The sequence below is a fragment of the Typopeltis vanoorti genome, chromosome 1 (genome assembly GCF_054136105.1).
Source record: "Typopeltis vanoorti isolate ZY-2024b chromosome 1, IOZ_Tvanoo_1.0, whole genome shotgun sequence".
Taxonomy (NCBI): Eukaryota; Metazoa; Arthropoda; class Arachnida; order Uropygi; family Thelyphonidae; genus Typopeltis; species Typopeltis vanoorti.
In genome coordinates this window covers 160,495,195-160,519,001 of record NC_143549.1, presented here as the reverse complement: position 1 = coordinate 160,519,001, position 23,807 = coordinate 160,495,195, and the positions used below count along the sequence as shown (strand labels likewise).

The following is a 23,807-nucleotide window of genomic DNA, read 5'->3' as shown; positions in this document are numbered from 1 at the left end:
TAAAGATCAGAGGAGGCACAGTTCCTGGAATAGTGGGAGGAGATTTGCCTTGGTTGTCTGTATAAGAGCTGGAGGGAAAAAACTGATGACAACAGATCTGCCATATCCATATCTGTAGGAGATCTTACAATTGTACCATCAGGAGGCGAGAGAGAGAGAGAGAGGTGGAAAAGTGGAGGAGCAGAATTTGCGTCTCACAGCTTTGGAAGGGACAAGAAGGCTCATGACGTGCCATTTGAGCAGGAGACAAACCTAAACAAACTAGTATATTTGGTTCTTAAAGAAAGTAAAACAGTTGCTTGATAGGAAAGTATACTTAATAGGAAAATAAAACAAAGAAAAACATAAAAAGAAAGTATGGGTTTCTCAAAAAGATTTTACACTAGAGATAATATAGCAAGTCCTGGCTGACCACATTTATGACAGCACAACACATTAAACTGGATCATATAAAATACTTTGTTAAAGCAATGGGGAAAAAAATAGACCTAGATTCCAATACCTAATTGTAAGATTTACAAAAATTCAGAAACCAAAATTAAGAAATAAATATTTAACATACATCAAATTAGGAAATTATTAACAAGTGAAACATTCAAGAAGTTGCACTAAACTAGAAGTCTGAAATTTATTCAGAAATCTTCATAAGATTTCTGAACAATTTCCAAATACTGTTGGGGTGGGGGGAATCATCTTGTGAGGAAGACTTTTTTTTTTTTTTTTTTTTTGTCTACAGTCAGTTATAAAGAACTACATGATCAACTTATAAAAAAATACTATAAGCCAGATATCCCTGAATATTCGCTCATCTAGACATCCTTCCCCAAAATTAAGATGGTGCAAGCAGTGTGCAGAGTGAACAGTTCCACCAGCAGATCATATGGATGGGTTTTTTCGAAGAGGGATAGAGAGAAATGCAAAGGTGCTTTCAAGAGGAAAAAAATACATTTACATATGTTTTTAATATTTTTCCCCTTCCTTAACTATTGTGAATATAATACAAGTTCTTGAATATTGACTGTTCAAGTTAATTTTTAAAAAATACAGAACGCTTTTCTTTTTGACACACAAAAAAGGGTATGCAGAAAGCTGACTGTCCAATCATAACATTAATGAAATTTATATGAAACTAGTAGCTGGAATTAATATCCTGAGAGCTCAATTCTAGCCATTCTTTTTGTTATGTGTGTCTTACTAATTTGATCTATTTATATAATCTGTGGAGATAATTTTCTTTTGATACCTTCTGCCATTTTCCATTTTTCTTCTAACCAGTTATTTTTGTCTCTTTTAACTAGTTATCTAATTCCTCTGGCTAATTATATTAATTTCTGTTATAGTTCTGTTTTAATTTCATTCTTTTAAACCTTTTTACTTCATTCGAGATACAATCTTTCTTACTTTTCTGTGTAACCTATTGTATTTTCTGCCAATTTTAATATTATTTCCTTTAATACGCACCAATGTTCTTCAATGTTTATATTTTCTTTTAGTAGTTTTTTCAGGTTTTTTAGTTCTAATTAACATTGTCTTAGAATATTATTGTCTTGTAGTTTATTTATATTTAATCTTCTTTTGACTCTAAAGGTGCTTTCAGATTTTAACTTTATTCTTAAGTTTGCTAATACTAGCTTATGGTCTGATCCGTAAGGTAGCTATTTAGTATAATTGATTTCCATCTTTGGTTTACAATAATATAGTAAATCATATTCTTGGTTTGTCTATCTGGTGATAGACATGTCCATTTTCTTTGGGGTTTTGATCATTTAAAGAGAGTTTTGGTTATTGCTAGTCTATTATTTGGCCAGGTATTTTGCATTTAAGTCCCATTAAAATTAGGTCTTGACTTGATGTCTACTGTACTGCTTTTTTCATATATGTATAGAACTCTTCAATGTCTTCTTCTGATGATGTTGAAGTTGGTGAGTATACTTGAATAATAGTCAGTGATTCAACTGATGGTTTAAATCTTGCTTTAGTTATCCTAGGTGAGAAAAGATAGTAAGACAGTAGAGTTTTGAGCCTTTGGTTTTAATATAAGTGCTACTCCCTCTTGGTGTTTGTTGTCCTCCCAGCCTGAAATTAAAATTTTGTACTGTCCATGGTGGAATGAATTCTGGAAAAACATAACAGTGGGACTGCCCACTGTTATGTTTTTCCTTGTTTGACCAGGCAACAGTCAAGCTGGCATGCATCTTTGGTTGGTTTGAGTTCATTCACTTTCAGTGGTAATTTTTGTCAGTCAACCACCACTCCTAATATGGAGTACAGACACTGTTTGCAACCAATTTACTGAATACAGTCGCTGCTTGAGATCACCATATCTGGCTACCCTCACTTAGTTTAGCCTGTGGTTTGACAAAGTTTACAGGGGTGTTGCCGTTACCAGTTTACAGTAGCTTCTTGGTGGAAGTACCTTAAGTGAGAGTTTGGTGTCCAGTGAGAACCAATCCATCTGAATCACAATTATGTGTGACCATCCAAGTGGAGAGGTACTATCGCTCCTCAACACCCCCCATACCCTCTGAAATCTAAATATATGACAAAAATATAACAAATTTAAAATTTGTACATTGCATTACTTGCAAGCATGGAAGAAGATCTACAATGAATTTCTGATAAAATAAAGGAAGAATGTCTAAAATTTGGATTAAACCTAAATATAGACAAAACAAAAATTATGCAAATAGGAAAAAGAAACACCCATCTGAAAACAGAAATTGATAGTAAGAATCTAGAACAGGTAGAAAACTTCACCTATCTCGGAGGAGTAATTGAGTAAAATGGTGAAATTACAAAAGATATAAATGGACAAATCAGTCAAGTGTCCCAAACTTTTGGACAATTAAATAAAATATGGAAATCAAGCGACATCAATCAAGTAACAAAAGTAAGAATCTATGAGACAATGGTCCTCCCAATACTTTTCTATGGAAGTGAATGCTGGAATCTCAAAAAAGCTGAAGAGAAAGAAATATTAATTACCAAAATGGGTTGGCTAAGAAGATTACTTGGAGTATCTCTGCAGGATAGACCAAGACACAAAGACATAACGAAATGACTAAAACAAGAAATAACAATAATTGACAAAATCCAAGAAAGAAGACTGCGATGGTTTGGCCATGTAACCAGAAAGGTTATTGAGTACATTATGAAATGATGTATTTGGTATGAAATGTAAATTTCATACCAAAATGAGAGGTAAAAGATGAAATCTTTTACAATGATGAAAGGTAAAAGATCCAAAGGGCAGACCAGAATTAGATGGACAGACAAAATAAAAGAGGGCCTGAAAACCAAATCACAACAAATGACACCTAACTGGACAAAATTGTTTGGACTCTCTAGGGACAGACAAAAGTGGAAAGAGTTCATTCGGCCTCATCATCCACAGAGATGATGGAAGAGAGAGAAAGAACAAAGATATGAAACCAAGTTACTTGGCCAGTGAATCACATTAAGGTGAAAAAAGATGATTTTATTATATTTTTTTTTAATCACTGAATAATACAATGGAACTCATTTAATTTTTAACATCAATGATTTAATAATGTATACCTAAAATACACAAAATCAACCTGTTTGGATAATTACAAAACTGTTATTGATCAGCACACTTAATGCATACCTCAGTTAAATATGTTACTGGTAGACATTCAAAAATCCAGCCATCGATAATCCGGTTCCTTCAGATCTCTGGCATGGATTTCGGACTGCGCATTTTCAAATTTACTGCGTCACTGTTTTCTGTTTATGTTTTGATGGCGCTGTAGTCGATAAGCATTGTGATAACCTGCTTATTCCTTCTCATTTTATCATTTATTTGCTGCTGCTGCTGTTGTATAGCCCCATTATGGATTCAGCAAAGAAAAGAGGTGGCGTAAAACGTAAACATCATGTGTTGTCAATCGCAGAAAGAGTGGAAGTGCTAAAAAAACTTGATAGCGGCGTGTCTGTGCGAACCGTTTGTGAAACATACAACATTTGCCCTTCAACAGTGTATGAGATTAAAAAACAGAAAAAAAAAAAACTGTAAAAGTTCTTTTCTGAGAGTGTATCAAAAAAGCATATGTTTGTAAGGAAGTTATTGACGGGGGGAAAAAGTTCGGAACTGGACCAAGTTCTCATAACCTGGTTTAATTTTTGTGTAAGTGAAGGTGTGGAAATTTCTGGCGATTTATTAAAGGAACAAGCCGAAATGTTTCATGAAGAGTTGGGATTGCAACACAAGTGTGAATATTCAGAAGGTTGGCTGCATCGTTTCAAGTCGCGACATGGCTTACAATTTCGTGTGGTGTGTGGGGAAAAGCGTTAAGCAGACAAAGATGCAGCTAGTGCATATGCGGATGAATTTGCAAAGTTAGTTAGTGATGAACATTTAAGTCCTGAACAAGTGTACAATGCTGATGAGACTGCCTTGTTTTGGAGATGTATGCCAAAAAGAACTCTAACAACTGAGGATGCAGAATCGCCATCGGAGTTTAAAGCTTCGAAGGATCGCGTCACGGTAATGTGCTGCTTTAATGCTGCGGGTACCCACAGATGTAAGTTGCTCGTTATCAGAAAAAGTTTACATCCGAGGGCCTTGAAGAGTATGACACAGTTTCCTGTCCATTACCGTGCCAACAAGAAGGGGTGGGTTACCACTGATATTACATTGGATTGGTTACAAAACTGTTTTATTCCTGAGGCTAGGGCTCACTGTAACTCAGTTGGATTAGACCCTTGCAAGATACTTCTTATTTTCGACGATTGTTCGGCACATCCAAAAGCCGATATTCTAGTGAAAGATAATGTTTTTGTTGTCTACCTCCCACCCAACTGTACATCACTAACTCAACCACAGGACAATGGTATTATACGTTCTATGAAGTGTAAGTATCGATCCTTGTTAATGAGGCGCCTAGTGAGTTCAGTTAATTCGGGCACCCCAGTACAGAAGTTCATAAAAGAATTCAACATTAAGGATGCAGTGTACTGTGTTGCCAATGCGTGGAAGTCTGTGAAAACATCAACACTGAAAAATGGATGGCATAAATTGTGGGCAAGTTTAATGTTTACCTCTCATTCTAATAAGAACCCTAAACCCTGCAAATAATATTGCAGGGTTTAGGGTTCCCAAAGAAAAGCAGCTTATACAGGAACTTCTTGCTTATGTTAAAGATGTAACTAATCCTGATGCCAAGGAGCTTTCATCAAGGATAATGTGCCTACAGTTCATCATTAAACTGATTCTGAAATTGTAGATATGGTTAAAAGTCTGGAGAGAAATGCCTCTACAGGTAGTTATTAAGATGAAAGCAATGACAAAAATGAGGAAGATGTGAGAGAAAGAATCTCCATTGGCAGGTTAATTATGTTGACAACTGAACTGCTGGCTGGACTAGAGCAACAAAGTTGTAAGTGAACAAGAAATCATGAGTGTTTACTTGCTCCAAGATAAACTTATTAGAGAAAGACCCAAATATATGATGCAGCAGACGCTGCATGATATATTCAAGAAAATAGCTAGGAAGCAAGAAGCAGCAGCAGTGGTGTCCACACTTGATAATCCACTGCCATTAACTTCAAGTCAACCAGATGTGCTGTCACCACCATCAACATTTTATTAATTAAAATTCTGTAGAACCGTTATATTTAGTTGGTGAACATTAAAATTTCATAAGCTTTTCATTTAGTGTTTAATTTTCTTTCTTTAAAGGACTGTACAGGTAGTCATTTTCTGTTCATTCAAATCACCGTTTCAAAACAGAAAGGAACGCACACAACGAGGGATTTCACTAATGAAATAGTGACCAAAACATTATGCTAAAAGGAAATAATTATTACTATAATGTAGTAACAATACATTATTTGTAACAAAAACACACATGCAGTATTACCTGGCATTCCTCCTGCAGCAGCCACTGCTGCACTTAACATTTGTGCTGACATGAAATTAACCTGTGTATTGTATGTTGCTTGCACACTTCGTCTAATGCGCAACATTTCTCGTACTGTATCCTCATTTCCATGTTTGACCTCAAACTCTTTCCATGTCTGCCAGAATTCTGAGGTAGTCTGGAAAAACAGATGAGAAGTAACCAGCAAAATTTAAATTTTACCCTGTAAAAATATTGCAAAACAAACTATTCATTAAATTTAATTTTCAAAGCTGTTAACATTTTCTCAAAGTTAAAGCTAATTTCTCAAAATTAACATATATATAACAGGGTGGTTCCATGAGTTTCTGGCCTGACTAACTTTTACAAGTGATGAAAAAAAAAATAAATAAATAAATAAATAAAAAATTGTGTCACTTTTCAACATAATCTCTCTTTACTTCAACACACTTTTCATATCTTTGAATTAACATTTCTTGTTATTTCAAAAAATGGTATATGCACTTGAAAAAATAGTCTGTAATTTTGTCTGCAAAATGGCCTAAAACTGCATCTTTCACCTCATTGTCATCTGCAAATTTTCTTCTTCGAAGCAGTTTCAAGAAGCGGTAGTAGTTGGTGCTAGATCTGGGCTGTAGGGTGGATGTTCAAACTCCCGGAAGTCACGGTCCTTCACTGCAGCTTTTGCAACAATAGCCTATGGACTGGAGCACTGTCATGAAGCAGGCAAATACCATGACTCAGCATTCCTTGCTTCTTCTCGTTTATGGTGTTGCGCAATTTGTGCAGGAGTGAAGCATAATATTCTGCATTCATAGTGATATTCCTTTCTTTGAAATCATCAAGAGAATGCCCCAGTAATCTCAAAAGACTGTTGCCATGATCTTCTTGATGGACTGAGTGACCTTGGCTTTTCTCGGCAGTGCTTTGCCTGGTTTGCACCACTCCATGGATTCCCTTTTGGAAAAAGGATCATAATAAAGGACCATGGTGAAAATGAATTCCAGCACTTCTCTCTGATTCCCTTGTCAAAGCTCTAAAAACTTGTGGGAATAGATCACTCGATGCTCCTTCTTGCACTGTCCTTCGTCATGTGAAGCTTCTCGTGGATGATGCGAATGACCTTGCTGAGGTTTCTTTGAGCTTCAGCCATCTGTCATTGAGCAGTTCCTCCTCAACAAGAGAGATGTTTTCCTTATTCATCACTTCCACAGGCCATCACAAGAATCATCTGCGATGCTTTCTTTTCCTAGGCAAAACTGTTTAGCCCATTCCTTCACAGTGGAATATGAAAAAGCTTATCCATAAACACCATCTAATCACTGTTTGATAGAACTTGGAGAAAGCCCTTCTTTAGTGTAAAACTTTATCACAGTGCAGCATTCAATTTTTAACATTACAGCCACTTAGCGTCTATGTGTTAGTCAAACGAGTGCCTCCAACTGAATGATGTAGGTAGAGAGTTGAAACTGGTACACTAACCTACCCATACATGGTGCTATCTGTCATGCACAGCTGGTTTAAATTTGGTGCGAATTTTGTATGTCAGGCCAGAAACGTTAGGAACCTACCTCATACATATAAGAATTTCTGATATAAAACAATCAATTTCAATATTTTAAATAGAGCAACACATATTCTTCATATGGGAAACACATTGGTCTCCCTACAGCCATACCATCAGTCGCGATGACAATTATGTACAAAATTTATATAAATAAACATAATATAAATCACCTTGTCATTCATTATACAAATAACTCATTATTTGGTTCATTATTACCATTTTCTTGGTTAGGTAAAAACATTTAAAACAGTGAAAATTCAAGGAAATTCATGGACATAGCATGTGCTTAATTAAATATATCGCAAGCTTTGGATTCCAGAAACATTTAAGTAAAGAAATCCATTGCTACAAATAGCAGAATAGTCTTTGCTTAAAATTACCAACAACTAATGTTTAGAGTTGAATTAAATCTTAGAATACCGAAAGAGGAGGAAAAAAGATCAGAAACCAAATATCAAACTAAATAACCATATATTTTTGATTTGTCCGTGAAGCAGACTGCAATCCTCAAAAATCGTGATTATATTAATCTATTATATTATTATATAAGAAATTTCAAGGCACAAGGAACTAGTTCTTGAACATCTAAGCTACAGATGTGGGTTCACATGATCAAAATCTCTAAATAATATCTATTTACTCACCACAGATAATATTCATATCAAATCTGGATACCAAATGTTAAACACTACCTGGAAGATAAAAGTATCATACACTAAGATCTTGCCAACATGCTTCTCTGGTGTGTAATATACCACCCCATTAAAGGTCATGGGATTTCCTTTCGAATGTAGAAAATGCAACTGACTACACAACATACAAATCTGGTATGTCTACAAAGAGGGCTAGCAGTTCAATAAGCAGTGATTTCAGTCTCATATGCCAAATGAGAAATACACTATTAACCTTGCTTCGGAAGGAAATGGTAGCCATATAGATAACCATGTATATGATTGCATTGTATCGCTTAAGCACTTTAAATTTTCCACAGTTGGTAATATGCTGAAGAAATTGTACTTTCCAAGAGACACTGAGGCTAAGATACAACTGGATGGACCTAAAATACTGACTTACAGGAGTTAATTCACCTTGACAATGCTATATGTATTTCCACAAATCCATTAATGGTGTGAGTCACGTAATTACCCAAAGGTAGCAAAAATTCTTTCAATACCTCCCCCCCCTACTTTTTTTATGTTCAATGCACACATTCTATGACTTTGTTTGTATGTATGTATGTGGTTGTTCAGAAATATGGCCAAAGAAACTAAGGCTGTGAAGCCAGTATATTAAGTCTGTTAATTGTATGTGTTCTTCTGAATCAAATGTTTCGCAAGATGAAAAACATCAGTTTAAAAAAGAGAAAATCCTACTGCCTCCATATAAGACTGACTAAATCATCTTCAGTTGAAAAGTCTTTACAGAGATTTATTGTGTCTTAAATGGGATTTTAAACTCAAGTCTTTCCAAACAAAAAGAGTTTTGCTTATACACACTAAACTACAGAAGTTCTATGATTTGGGATAGGATAGTGTACACCTCTGAATCAAAAAATTAGAATAATCAAAGAAACTGAATCGAATGATATGCCATTTTAATTTATTCCACAGAAAATAAATATTACCTAATATGAATTAGCATCATCAAAATCTACATACTTTGTAGATTATATAACCATGTAAACACATAAAAATGTAATATAAATTATAAGAAAACTGTTATTTGAAAACATTCACAAAATTAAAATAATTTGAAAATAAATGTGCAAAAATTATAAAGGGGATAAGTACTTTGATTAGTACCCTGTTTCTAGTCTGCAGGCTAGAAACAAGTTCATTTTTTCTCTCTTGGAGCAACTTCTTGAAGCCGTTTCTTCATAATTCCCCAGAAATTCTCAATGATATTTAAATCTGATGAGTTTGCCAGCCAAGGAATTGCATTAATTTGCCTTCTTTGAGCCATCTAGTAGCAGTATTGGAAGGTGACAAGAAGCTGAATCTTGCTAAAAAAAAAAGAAATCATCATCACAAAAATCTGCTCAAGATTTTTGTGGTTTTGATTTCTTGGTGTGCAGTCTTGGAAGTTGACAAGCTGAATCTTGCTAAAAAAAGAAATCATCATCACAAAACTCTGCTCAAGTATTTTGTGGTGTTGATTTGCTTTTTCCAGAGTTCAAAGTGTGCTCAAGAATTTCTTGGTACACTTTAGAATTGACTCTTTCGTACACAATACATAGCCTACATGGACCCCCTGCAGTCATACAAGCCCATTACCATGACAGTGGTTGTAAATTTCACCGAATGTTCCATGCTTCTTGCTCAAGACACCAAACACATATCCCTTGATGACCATTGAACATGCAAAACATACTTTAATCATTAAAAAGTACATTTTTTCCAGTTCTCTTGACTCCCACAACAGTCTTTGCTTACACCATCGCACTCTAGCTGCTTTTGCTTAGAAGTCATAAGCAGCTTAGTCTTAGGCACACGTGATTCAAAACCAGATTTGTGAGGTCATCTCAACATCGTAGATATGGACACATTCATACCTAGTTCTTTCCATCTTCTGTGAAAATACCTTACACCTCGGAAGTGGTTTTTTTTTCACTATATTCTTCAATCTCTTCTCTCTCTCTTGATGTAGTTATTACCTTTTGACTACTATTGCAGCAATTATTTTGAACACTCTGGTTATTAGAATACTGTCTCAATACTCTACTCATGCTTGCTTGAGAACGTTTCAATTCCTTAGCAATAAACTGTTGAGTTTGGTCTTCTTTGGGTAGAGACGCCATACCAGTGGTGGCCCGTACATAAGTACTGTGACACTGCAGCACTGCCATGGAAAAAATGAAAAAATTAAATTTTGTTTCTGTTTATAAATAGTAACAATGCTTACGACATTATATAAATGCAGTACAACATGTTAAAGGTTACAGCTTATGTTCTGACAATGATTGAATAGTTAGTAATTGGAATTGTTCGATTAACGCTTTAGATTACGAAACAAATGACTGCGATCTAATGCCGATATTCGTTTGTCCTTGTAATTGCACGTTATGTCATTCCCAACTGTAACTGATCAAATGGCGGTGTATTTTTAGTATGCTTACGCACCTTATTTCTATGAGATATGAAACGTTTATTATTGGTGCATGTGCGTGGTGAACTATTTTTTTTAATCTTATTTTATTTTGTTAAAATAACATATAATTATTTATTTATTGAAGATACAAGGCTGAATTATGATGAGTATCACTGTTGAAAATATGAAAAAAATAATATTTTTTCAATTATCGTTACACGAAACAAATGCACTGCGATCTAACGCCGATATTCGTTTGCTGTCATTGCACGTTATGTCATTAGATATTGCTGCTTGGGCAGTGTATCTTATGTCTGTGCTCGTTATTTCTGTGAGATATGAAATGTTTATTATTGACACATGTTCGTGGTGAATTATTTTTTTGTAAATCTTATTTTATTTTGTTAAAATAACATAATTATTTATTTATTATAGATACAAGGCTGAATTATGATGAGTGTCACTGTTTAAAATATGAAAAGAATTATATTTTTTCAATTATCGTTACACAAAATAAATGCACTGCGATCTAACGCTGATATTTGTTTGCACTTGTCATTGCTATTGATATGAAACTTTTATTATTAGTGTTTGATTGTGGTGAGGATGAAATATTTTAATAAAGCAATTTTTAATATGCAAATTTATTTATTAATAAATTAGTTACTGATTAGGAAAAAAAGTTTTTTTTTTGTATATGCAGCACCCCCACTTAAAATTTCCACTGGCCGCCACATACGAAACTTATTAGCTTCTGATATATCATTTGTTCGACCAATGTTTAGCAAATGATTAATTGAAATCCACGCACAAATGATTCCTCACACACAAGAGAGTCCCATAGCTACATGACATGTATGCTATTTCTATGCTCTCCTCAAAACCAATCAGAAAAATTTGGAATATTCTAACCACGTTAAACATTATTCTAATTTTGTAAATGTTTTCAAATAACAGTTATGCAAATTCCTAATTATTACCCTATTATATATTTTTTTTAAATATTTTATTATATTATTATTATTTTATTATATCTTTTTAAAAAGTGCCAATGATGCTGTAGTGGTGTTTTATAAAAGTTTTTCGTTTATTGTAGATTATTTTATGTTCCATTGTTGTTATAATTTTGAAGATGATTTGATATTTAGCCGAAAATTTTACCCCTAATAAATGTGTTTCATTTAAGTTCCCTGTAAAGCACTACTGCAAAATCTTGTATAGGATTTTTGCATAAATAATCCTTATATGCCGATTTTACTGGAAAACGAAAATCCATACAAAGTACTTGTGATTAATTAGCAAAATTTGTTATGTTTAGTAATATGGAAATAAATTAAAGTGAATTGTTTAATAATGTAACTGCCAAATTAATGTAAGGAACAAAGAAAGTTAAGTGTAAATAAAATTGTAACCAAAGAAAGTTCCAGACAGATTGACTTATGACCTAAGGCAATTACTATCACGAAGGTCAAGTGTGTATGGGGTTTTCCCGCCTCAATGCAACGAAGAAAAAGGTGGCGGGTGCAGACCTGGGAAATACCCAAGGGAATAGAAACATGGCAGAACTCAAGGTCGAAGGAAGAGAATAAAAAGGGGACAGATCTAGAGTTCAGGGTTCCTTTTCCTGCAGGTAGTAAAAAGGCTCTTTCTCGTTGGTGAGTGACACTTAGGCACGTACTTTTTGGTTTTGTCATCGCCTTTACCCAGACGTTATGGCTCTCGATTCCAGCCCTAGATGCAAGGAATTCCAGTGTGTCTTGCAGACTCAAGGTCACAGATCCATGTCCTACCAACAGATGTCAGGAAGTAATAATGACATATAATTTGCCTGATTCCTGCATACCAATGCACTGCTCATAAAAATCGAACCTATATGATCTAAGGGGATAGTTTGCCACGACTATAGAATAGTTTTATGTTGCTTGATAGAGTGTTGAAAGTTAAAAGTATTTCCATGCTAAGCAAAGTATTTTTTCTTTAGGAAGGATATTAAAATCTTACCTGAGACTCCTGATGGTGCCGTCGAAATAAAAATATAAATTTTCAGGAGTTAATATTGAAGAAATATGCTTGCTGTTATAACGAAGGAATTTAGCTCTAACCGAGGCAAGTTCCCAAGTTATAAAATTATGAACACGTGAATAGTATAGATGATACAACCTTGAGAAAAGGGGAGGGTCAAAAGGTTACGAGTAAGAATTAAGAATAAGTATCTAGATTAAGCAACGGATTAAGAGCTCGGAGTTATGACTGTTAAGGTTAAAGTAAAGTTAAATTCAAGTTAAGTTTTGAAAAAAAGAATAAACTAACAAATATTTTACAAAGGCACAGCAGACAAAGTTATAATATAAGATTTAATATAAACATTAAAATTTACACTACACCTCCTGCAGTAACCGGAATATTGAATTGCAATATCCCTTTTAAATAAAAAGATATAAAATATACAAAGATCATGAAATAAAAATAACAATAAATGAAAAAAAATGTCTGAAAAGCAATCAATAAACCAAGGAGTAAGACTGAGATGTCCTCTGTCTCCAACACTTAATTAATATTTATATTAATGAAATATCAATACAGTGGAACACCTTGAATAATGCAGGTATAAAATTTTTTGGAATAACAAAATAAATATGCTATTATTTGCAGATGATCAGATAATAATATCAGGTAAGGAAAACAAATTTACAAAGAACAATATATAATTACAGACAAAAACAATACAAGAAAAAATAATACAGATAAATCGGCCCTTCAGAATAGGGCCGATTTTTGTCTGTATATTGCAGATATACAGACAATAAATACTAGCGGTGACGGTTGTGGACAGTAGATGGCATTGATGTAGATGATTGGTAGCATACGTTCTGTGTAGTAGTGGAGACGGAGAGGTGTACAGTAGGTGTCCTCCCGCGATGAGTCTTCAGACTCCTTGAAGGTGTCACGAATAATAATAATAATTTAAACATTACAATAGAACAGTATGGAATGAAAATATCCTAGATAAAAACTAAAACAATGGCATTTCATAGACAAACTCCAGCTTGAAGTAAAATAGTTACTAATAATAAAATAATAGAACAGATAAATACTTTCAGTTATCTTGGATGTGAAATATCATATGAAGGAGAAAAAGATATAAAATTAAAAACTTCAATTTTTACAGATTATGGGCCTGATAAACAGAACACTGTATAAGAGGAAACATACTTGAAAATGTACAATACTTTAGTAGTGCCTATATTATTATATGGCAGCAAAACTTGGACAATAAACAAACAAGATAAAGAATAAAAACAAGTGAAATGAGATTCATGAGCAGAACTGCAAAATACATTATTACATATATATTACATAGCTGGCCTGGTTGGCCAAGTGGTTAGCATATCTGCTCTCCAGCCAAAAGGCTATGGGTTCGAATCCTGCCATGGGCATGGATGATTGTGATTGTCTTTGGAAATGCTAGTGGTGGGTGGTAGATGGTATTGGTGTAGTTCGTGGAGACAGAGTTGTAGAGTAGGTGCCCTCCCTCGATGAATCTTTGGACTCCCTGGAGGTGTCACGTAATAATAAAGATAAGAAATAAAAAATAAAGGAACAGAGATATTTGAAAAGACCTAAAAATAAAATCAATAGAAGAAACACAAAACATTACAAATGTAAACTAATGGCCAACACCCTGATATCCTAAATAATTAATAAAATATAAACCAATTGGAAAGAGAAGGCCAGGTGGACTTCAAAACAAGATATTATTTGGATAATGAGACTGGAACAGACCAATATGGTCTATATCCTTAATTATCATTATGACAATGATGGTATTTTGCTTCATTCTTTTAATGATAAGCAAGGTGAAAACTTAATTCTAAGCTAGAAAGTTGGAAACTTAACTGAATAATTTCAGCAGTATATTAATAATGCTAAAGTCATCAAGTATTGAAATATTTCAGCTGTGTATAGCTGAATCTCATTCAAAATAAGTGTGTAAAGTTGAAAGGCACGTTTTTTTTTTTTTTTTTAGCAAATTTTCTTTGCATGACAATGATGCTATGGCCCTTTGACTGGAACTTTTCTGTTTGTAGTGAATTCACTATAGCGATCAATATGACATTACATCGTATAACTTACTGCTCGTTACTCTATATATAAAAGGCAATCAGATTACTAAAAGAAGAGCAACTTTAATTAATTCATGCTAGCATGCATGAATGATATTGCCTCTCTTTATCTATCCAATTCTGCGTATGGGTTCTCAATAATGTTTCTAAAGTCTTAACAACCACAAAAGAAACACAACATGTCCTATAGGTTGATACCTCCATTCTACCACTAATCTCCTTCCATTATCTGGAAACGTGTCCCATTGTAAAACTTTCATTAAACAGCCCAATTAAATGGTATGGTCAGTTTCCTTAGCACATTCCCTTAAAATTTGTGGTGAAATTCTATCTTGTTCCTTGATTTACTGACTTCTATAGTATTCAGAATACATCCTCTTTATTCACCTCTCCTCTTTTATGAGTAAAGCCTGCATTACAAGAATGGAAAAGAATAATAAATAATCTGAATACCTCAGCTATGTAATCTGCCTTGGTCCTTCAAATACCATCCACAATCATTTTCCCTATTGGTTACACAGTGATAAAACTCCTTGGGATTTTCCTTGGATTGCAGAGCTGGTTCCCTCTCATATTCTAATTTTTTCTACTTATTCATCTTCCTATCTTGAGGTTTATATTACTAATGCAACTGTTCTCCACCTCTTTCTTTATATGCCTGCTGTAACCATTTTTGTTATTTGCAGTGATGGAAGATGTAAAAGTAACATAAAAGCAAGAATAGTGATGGGAAGAGATACCTTTAACAGAAAATGGAATTTATTCAGAAGTAAAATGGATAGAAACCTAAAGAAAAGACTAATAAAATGTTATGTGTGGAGTGTTGCCCCTCTATGTAGCTGAAACTTGGACATTGAAGAAAGAAGAAATTAAGATTTTGGAAAGCCTTGAGATGTGGATTTGGAGAAGGATGGAAAAAATCAAATGGAGAGATAAAATAACTAATGAAGAGGTCTTAAAAAGAGTAGAAGAAGAAGAAAGAAGTCTGTTAAGGAGGATAAAAAGAAGAAAGGGAAACTGAATCGAACATATTCTGAGAGGGAATGGAATCATCAGAGATGCCATCGAAGGAAAATTAGATGGAAAAAGACCCAGAGGAAGAGTAAGGAAAACAATGCTAGATGACATGCTGAATGGAGACAGGTACACAACCTTGAAAGAGAAGGCTCGGAACTTTAGAGAGAATGGAAGAAAAGTTTTTGCTCCTAAAAGAAGAACCTGCTCAATTGCAGAATACTCAAGAACTATTTTTTCATCTACAATTCCTGTGTGCCTTCTCTAGTTATCCATTTAAGTCTAAATTGTATTATCTTCTTTGCTCAAATTATAAAATCTGTGATTACTGTCAATAATTTCTTTATTTGTCAGTGGTGTACCAGTGTGGTTTATTAACTTTTTATTTTCAGTTAATGACACAGATTTGAATCAAAAAGTTATAAGTTAACTTAATAAACGAGACTAAGTGAGAGAAAAGGAAATTGAAAATTAATACCTTTATTTACAAAAAAATAATATTAGTGTAACTTTTTGTATTGCATGGATACAGCAGTGTGTATGTGTCAAATGTTTATATTTCACAAGTGCAATATACAAATCTGCATTATAACTGAAACTTATATTCAAAAGAGAAAAGGGTCCACAAACTTTATCACAGAAATCTTGTGATGTTTATGTTCATTATCACAGAAACTGTGATAATGATTGTCAACATCACACAAGATTTTTTTTTCTTCAAGATCACAGGATTTGAGCCAAACAAAAGTAGTTAACTGCAAACTTATCCCAGTTTCTTCTCTCAACAGTAGCTGTTGAAATGCAAGGTGTGTTCAAAAAGAAGAAAAAAGACTAAACTTTTGCTATAAAGATTTTATTGCTCATTTTACAACATTTTAAGCACTGTCCCCTCTACTGGCAATAACACTTTTTATGAATGTTAGTCAAGTGAGTTTTAATTTATCATCCTACTAGTTTCACCGATTTTTGCTATTGGCATCTTCAGGGATACAATTGGTAAACGATATGAAGGTAACAGACTAGGTTTTAACTGACAGTTGTAATTCATACAAAATTAGTATTGTGCGAGACAATGCGCGTGTCTCGGGAACATGATTTATTTGTTACGAGACATAATGTAATTGGCGTGAAAGTTCATTTCTTTGATGTTTAGTGATCTAATTAAAGTTTTCCAAATTTCCAGTAGGATTAGACCTTGATTCTTATTTAGGTTTCCTGTTAAACGGGCGACCATAGCAGCCTCCTTGCAGGTTCTGGAATGGTAGTTCTCTTCTATATAGGGCATATGACTCTTATCCCACTCAATAAGATTGGTAGAGGCAAAGTGGGAAGAAAGGCCTGAAATATCTTGTCTGTTGTTTCTAACATAGCATATGTGCTCCTTCTGTCTGATTTTGAAGCTTCTAGAAATTTGGAAAACTTTAATTTGATCACTAAATTAGATCAAAGAAATGAACTTTCACGGCAATTACATTATGTCTCGTAACAAATAAATCATGTTCCCGAGACACGCGCATTGTCTCGCACAATACTAATTTTGTTTGAATTAAAAATGTCAGTTAAAACCTAGTCTGTTACCTTCATATCGCTTACCAATTGTATCCCTAAAGATGCCGATAGCAAAAATCGGTGAAACTAGTAGGATGATAAATTAAAACTCACTTGACTAACATTCATAAAAAGTGTTATAGTTTATCACCATTCCCAATGTTTCAACCAACATAACCTTGATCTTTGATTGACTTACCTGTGCTTTTCTTTTTGGTCGAGGAGACCCTTTCCCCACCCACTGCGATGATCTTGGTTTCAGCATCATAGCCATGTCTCCATTTTTACCAAGTTTACAGCAAAATTTCGCGCACACACACAAACAGATACGTTGTTCTTCAAGCTGTTTCATTGTCACTTTGTCACTAATCCGACAAACAGCTTATGCACATGCTCAGTTCAGCAGATGTAACTCGATGAATAATGCTTATACCAGAATGGTGCAAATGGCAGTTTGTTGTCAAAACCTGTCACTAGGTGCACTCAGTAACTGCAGTATGCTCTGTGCTGGTTGGCACACTTTTTAAAAAGTTCGGTCTTTTTTTGAACACACCTGATACATTTTTTTTTTTTTTTTTCTGGAAACAAAAAAAAAAAAATTTCGCATGCACTTTTTTTAAGTAAAATAAATATCTCCTTTCACAGTTCCCTTTTTCTATTTCTTTGGAACACAAAGATCATTTTAAAGTACTTTTTTCTTCTTTTCTTTCCTTTAGCACAAAAAAGATTTTTGTCTCTTTCATGTTCAAAACATTTAACTAGAACAAGTTTTACTGCATAATGTATCAAACGGAACTGTTCATTATTTCAAGAGAAACTACATAATTCTTCTATAACTTTCATCTACACTCCAGCTTAGCTTCCTTCGCAGGTCATCTGTTAATTTTGAGGTGCTCCTAAACAATGTTTAGGACTACCCTTAAATTCTGAACATCAGTAGTAATATTTCATCCACTATAGAGATTTCTGCAGTAGTGATTAAAGAATACCAAGAACGAGATAATGCTAAGGCATATCAGGCATTACATAACTGGACTAAAATATTATCAGTGCATAACGTGTTTAGCTCTATAAATGAGTTATGAAGTGAAAACATAAGCTAGGTGTAATGCCATATATGCTACCTAGGATCATGTATCCATTTGAAATTAATTGTCTCTCATTATTAGTCTTGACATTAAACTGAAAATTTAGATAATACACCAAAATACTTGCAATAATAAAAGCTTAAATCAAGCATGTTTTCTGATTTTTTTTTTGCCTAGAGCCAAGATATGTTTACTAAATAAGATGAATCGCATATTAAAAAAATAGAATTATACTTAGAAAATGCGAAAGCCCAGAAAGATTAATCTAAAAAGTTCTTACCCTAGGATCACACATCTGAGTACAATGGGCATAGATAGCTCTGGCTCTATCTATCTCTCCAAGTTTACATTCCAAATCAGCAAATCTAAGACACATTTCTCTGGCTTTATCATCAGGTAGCAGTTCGATGGCTTTTTCATATATTTCTCGTGTATAAGTGACACCATAAATTTCTGCAGCTTTTTTAATATAAATGTTAAACATCTGAAAATGATAAAATGTGTACTATAATATATAATAAATCATCTTAAGAAGAAAAAATATGAGGAAAAAACAACATCAACAACATAGAAAAATAAATTACGGGCTTTATTTTTCTAAGTCCTCCACCCATCATCACTTCTTGGCAATTTCCCTCAATCGGGTGTATAGAATACTATAATAGTATCCTGCATAATTAAGTTTGCATTATTACTAGACTCCTATCGACAGTGTAAACTTAATTCTTATTATTATAATTAACGGCTATTTTAGCCTGTTTTTGTTTAGGAGTGTTCCTTATATTTAATACATTGGCTAACATAACTCAAAAAGGGGTCTATTATATATTTTAGGGCATTATGGGTGAGTATAGAAGGCAATTATGGCAGAATAGAAAATGTGGAAAAATTTTGTACATACCTTGTTTTTGGCTTAAAGATGCCTTCTAAATCCATGCTCTTGCTGAAAGGTTGTATGTAAACGGGGGGGGGGGGAGAAGAACATGGGGACGTGCTTGAGACACGGGAAATAAGTTTGGAAACCCGGGTTACTATTAATAATATATATATATATTATTTTGTTGTGGGGAGAGGGGGGGAACGAAGGGGAAGGGTATCCTTATGTGGAAACTGGGGCAAGGGTTTACGGGGTGTAGACCATTTCAGTCATTGTCTAACCATCGTCGGAACTTTGTGGGAATGACTGTAGGGCTATGTCAAGGCTGCAAGTTGCATCTGCCAAATTCGGGCATTTGTTGTCGCTAAATGGCCTGAGGCGTGGCTTAATTTGTAAGTTTTGGAACGTCCAACATTCGGAAATTAGGTAGGGGCGGTGGACGTTGATAGAATTTCCATCACATTTTATGGCAATAGTTTCAGATATTCTAAGCATTGTTTCGTTTTCTTGTTTGTCAATGATTATGGCTTTGTCAATTTGGCAAATGCCCAAATTTGGCAGATGCAACTTGCAGCCTTGACATAGCCCTACAGTCATTACCACAAAGTTCCAACGATGACCGAAACGGTCCACACCCTGTACACCCTTGCCCCAGTTTCCACATAAGGATACCCTTCCCCTTCGTTTTCTCCCCTCTCCCTCCCTCTCCCCACAAGAAAATTATATATATATATATTTATATATATATTATTAATAATAACCCGGGTTTCCAAACTTATTTCCCGTGTCTCAAGCACATCCCCATGTTCTTTCCCTCTTCCCTCCCCCCACCGTTTACATACAACATTTCAGCAAGAGCGTGGATTTAGAAGGCATCTTTAAACCAAAAACAAGGTATGTACAAAATTTTTCCACATTTTCTATTCTGCCATAATTGTCTTCTATACTAGCCCATAATGCCCTAAAATATATATATATACCCCTTTTTGAGTTATGTTAGCCAATGTATTAAATATAAGGGACACTCCTAAACATAAACAGGCTAAAATAGCCGTTAATTATATTAATAGTGTTTAAGAGGAGTAGCATGGGAATTTCCCAGAAACTATACTTAATTCTTATTATTAACTTTTTATTTTTTTTTTTTTGCCATCTCTCTTATTCTATTGAAGTAATCATAATCATACCTTCTTAGATTGGCTCTGATCACCCATTCCTGAATACTAATGATAATAAGTTCCTTTCTAATATTTTCACTTTTAATGGAATTTATCATTCAGATGCCATCTATTCATTTGCCTTAATTTTCCTAAGAATTCTCATATCATGGTCTCTAGCCAATTTTTGGGAATCTGTAGGTTGGGTTACGTTTTTAAGTTCACCAATGAAAATCCTCCTAAATAAAATGAACATTTATGAGAATAATTATTCGAATATTATAATCTCTAAATTCAGGACCTCTTGATTTTGATACCAGGTTTAATGCTGGATTTGATTCCCACCAGAGCAAACTTCCAGCATATGAATCTGCACATGTTACAATGGATAGCTTGCTAGAGTAAATTTCCTAAAGCACGGCATTTTGCTGGGGGAGGGGGGAGGTTTGTTATTACAGTGAATGAATATGCTATAACCCTGTGTGTTATACTGAGAGTCGACTACACTTTCTTCCATAATGTGATCTACAGAAATAATTGCAACGAAAGCATATACCATTATCATAGATACCTGATTTTTCATAAAACCAGTTTCCTCTATAAAAAGCCTAGACCATGAATAACACTTTCTTCACAATTCTTAACCTCTTCAAGTATGCTTACACAAATTTTTTCTAGAAAACTCAGAAGGTAAATTCTTCTATGGTTTTGTGCATTCTGTTTTATTTATTTATTTTTTATAGACATATTATAAGCCTGTATACCAATCACTAAGACTAAGATAAGACTAAAATCCTTGTTACAGGCAAAACCCCTATCAATATAGAGAATACAGTCAATGAGAAACAAATAAAACAAGTAAAAAGCTTTAAATACTTAGGAAACCTAATGACAGAAGATGGCAGAACAAGAGAGGACATAAGATCAAGAATAAACAACACAAAAGCCCAATTCTCTAAGATGAAAATATGGGGCATCACACTGTATGGATGTGAAACCTGGATTCTAGGCAGAGAAGACATAAGAAGATTGAAGGCTTTTGAAATATGATACTGGTGTTGCATGAACAGAATAAAATGGGCAGGGAAAAAAATCAATTGAACAAGTCCTGAGAGAGAGAAGTGAAACAAGAAGTCTAATCAGATCAATCAAAATTAGAAGGGATGTGGTATGGACATATACTTCGGCATGATGGACTTGTGAAAAGAATAACTGAAGGCAAAATGGTGGGGAAAAGAAGAAGAGGCACACCAAGGAAAAGCTTTGTTGACCAAGTCAAAGAAAGCATGGGCCTGAGGCTTCCAAGAGATTAAGAAGAAAGGCAATGACAAAATGGAATGAAGGAAATTGCTGCTAAGCGACTGGTCCCAAGACTGATGCAACTGATGATGATGATACCAATCATTGGTAAATGTGAAGATGAAATGAAAAGGATAGTCATGGGGAAAAAACCGTGTTAAACCTGACAAAAATTACGATATTTCCAGTAGTGATGAATGGATATGAAATCTGATTTATTAAGAAGAAAGCAAGCAAGGTATTTAATGGGTGTGGAGGAGACAATTAAGAATCCCATGGACTGCAAGAATGACCAATAAGAAGATTTTATAGAGTATAAAGACAGAATGCTCCTTGGAGGCAATGATCACTAAAGAGAAATTGGTGTATTTTGGACATATTGTGTGAGCTGATAAATCACTGGAAAAGGCAGTTATGTTGGGAGAGAATGAGAAGAAGAGGAAGACCACAAAAGAGTTGGATGGACAACATAAAAGAACTTACCAACTTGAACTTACAATTGCTGAAAGAAAGGACAAGAGGCTGAGTGGGATGGAGAGCCTTTGCACACAGAATCACCAAGAGTTGAAAACAACTGGATGGCACATGACAACAATACCAATCACTGAGAATCAGAATAACTGGCATTGCCAATGAATTATGCAGGTCAGCAGATGTAAAATTTTTATAATGGCATATTAAATCATTTCTAGTCATATATAATTCTGGTCATTTATGGTTCACAAAGGAAATATAGAGGAATGCTCCTGAGAAATGTATACGTCAATGCTGACTTCCTCAATTCTTGAGGAAGTCAGCACTGAAGTGTACAAATCAGCATTTGAACAGCAAGGTTCAAATATCCACGATCCATTATGAATGTAAAAAATTGTTATTCAAAGACATCAGAAGAAGACTATGAATGGCTAAAACAACATTCAGAGACTTGTCTAAAATCTGATCGATCTGAGGATTCTGGATGCAGCTGTTTTTTTAAGCAGCAACTTTTGGATATGATACTTGGAACCTAAAGAAGTCTGATAAGAAAAGAATAGTTGGCATTTGAGATGTGGTGTTAGAGAAGGCCACTGAGGATATCATATACTGAAAGGCATGGGTGCTAGAAAAGATTAAGGAGCCTTGAAAGGATAGAATGAGGACTTCTCAAACCAGTAAAACAGTTCCTGGAAAAAGAGGAAGGGGTAGACTTTCAACGAGATGAATGGTGTGTCTGGAGTGGCTGAACTTCAGAGTTGATGTCACCAGAACGGCATAAGAGAGGACCACCTTGTGAGGACTGGTGTGGAACATTACCGGGCAACCATTTGATGATGTCTAATGAGCTGATGAATGGATAGTCTTACATAATATAATGCAAGCTGCCTTTCACATTTCAAATTACTAATAACTTTTTCTACCTCAATATTGAAATTCACTTATGTTTGCATTCCTCTTGGATATTGTCTACCAATGTTCCGTTGTTGCTTGTTTAACTGAACAATTTTCAAAGCAACGACACAAGATTTCAGGAAAATCCTTATCTTCGGTTTTCTACATCACCTTTTCTAATGTTTATTCCTCAATTTCTAAGCTTTTTCAGTAGCCTCCAGAACATTTTGCCATAATGATATTTATCTTCTATTAACTTTCCATGATTGTGTTGGACTATCTTTACACTCAGTTTTCTTATATTTTTGATTGTATTCTCTCAGGACACATGCTGACTTCCAAGCTAAGAACTTTTAATATTATTTTGTTTTGTTTTTTTCAAATAAGCATCTCTTTAAATTCTTCACTCTGCCATGAACTTCAATTTCTACCTCTGCACACAACCATACTACATGCTTCCCTGTAAATATTATCACTGGATCTCTAAGATTTGATTATCGTTTTCCAACTTGTTAACTTTTCTCCAATAATATAATAATATTATTGGAGATAATTACAATAAATATTACAATAATATATATTGCAATATTAATAATATTAATATTGTAATATATTACAATATACTCTTAGCCTTTAATTTTTAGTAAAATGTTCCTATTTTCCTATTTAAAATGCTGATCTCTTCCTAGTTTGAATCCTATGCACTCTTGTAAGCCAAACTAGTCTGAAACTATTACTATCAACAGTAAGAAAATCAACAAAGATTTTCTTAAAATTCAAGATGGCAAGAAATTAT

At 34.2% G+C, this 23,807-nt stretch overlaps 1 protein-coding gene across 2 annotated transcripts in view; it reads right to left on the bottom strand.

The window, feature by feature from the left end:
- The window catches only part of fand (Pre-mRNA-splicing factor SYF1 fand), a 425,180-nt gene that overhangs the window by 29,189 nt on the left and 372,184 nt on the right, over positions 1 to 23,807 (bottom strand). For both annotated transcript variants that reach the window (XM_090399826.1, XM_090399816.1), the window contains 2 exons: positions 18,591 to 18,794; positions 5,883 to 6,060 (listed from right to left, as the gene is read on the bottom strand). In XM_090399826.1, the coding sequence (XP_090255952.1) occupies positions 5,883 to 6,060; positions 18,591 to 18,794 (382 nt within the window). The remainder of the gene's footprint in view (positions 1 to 5,882; positions 6,061 to 18,590; positions 18,795 to 23,807) is intronic.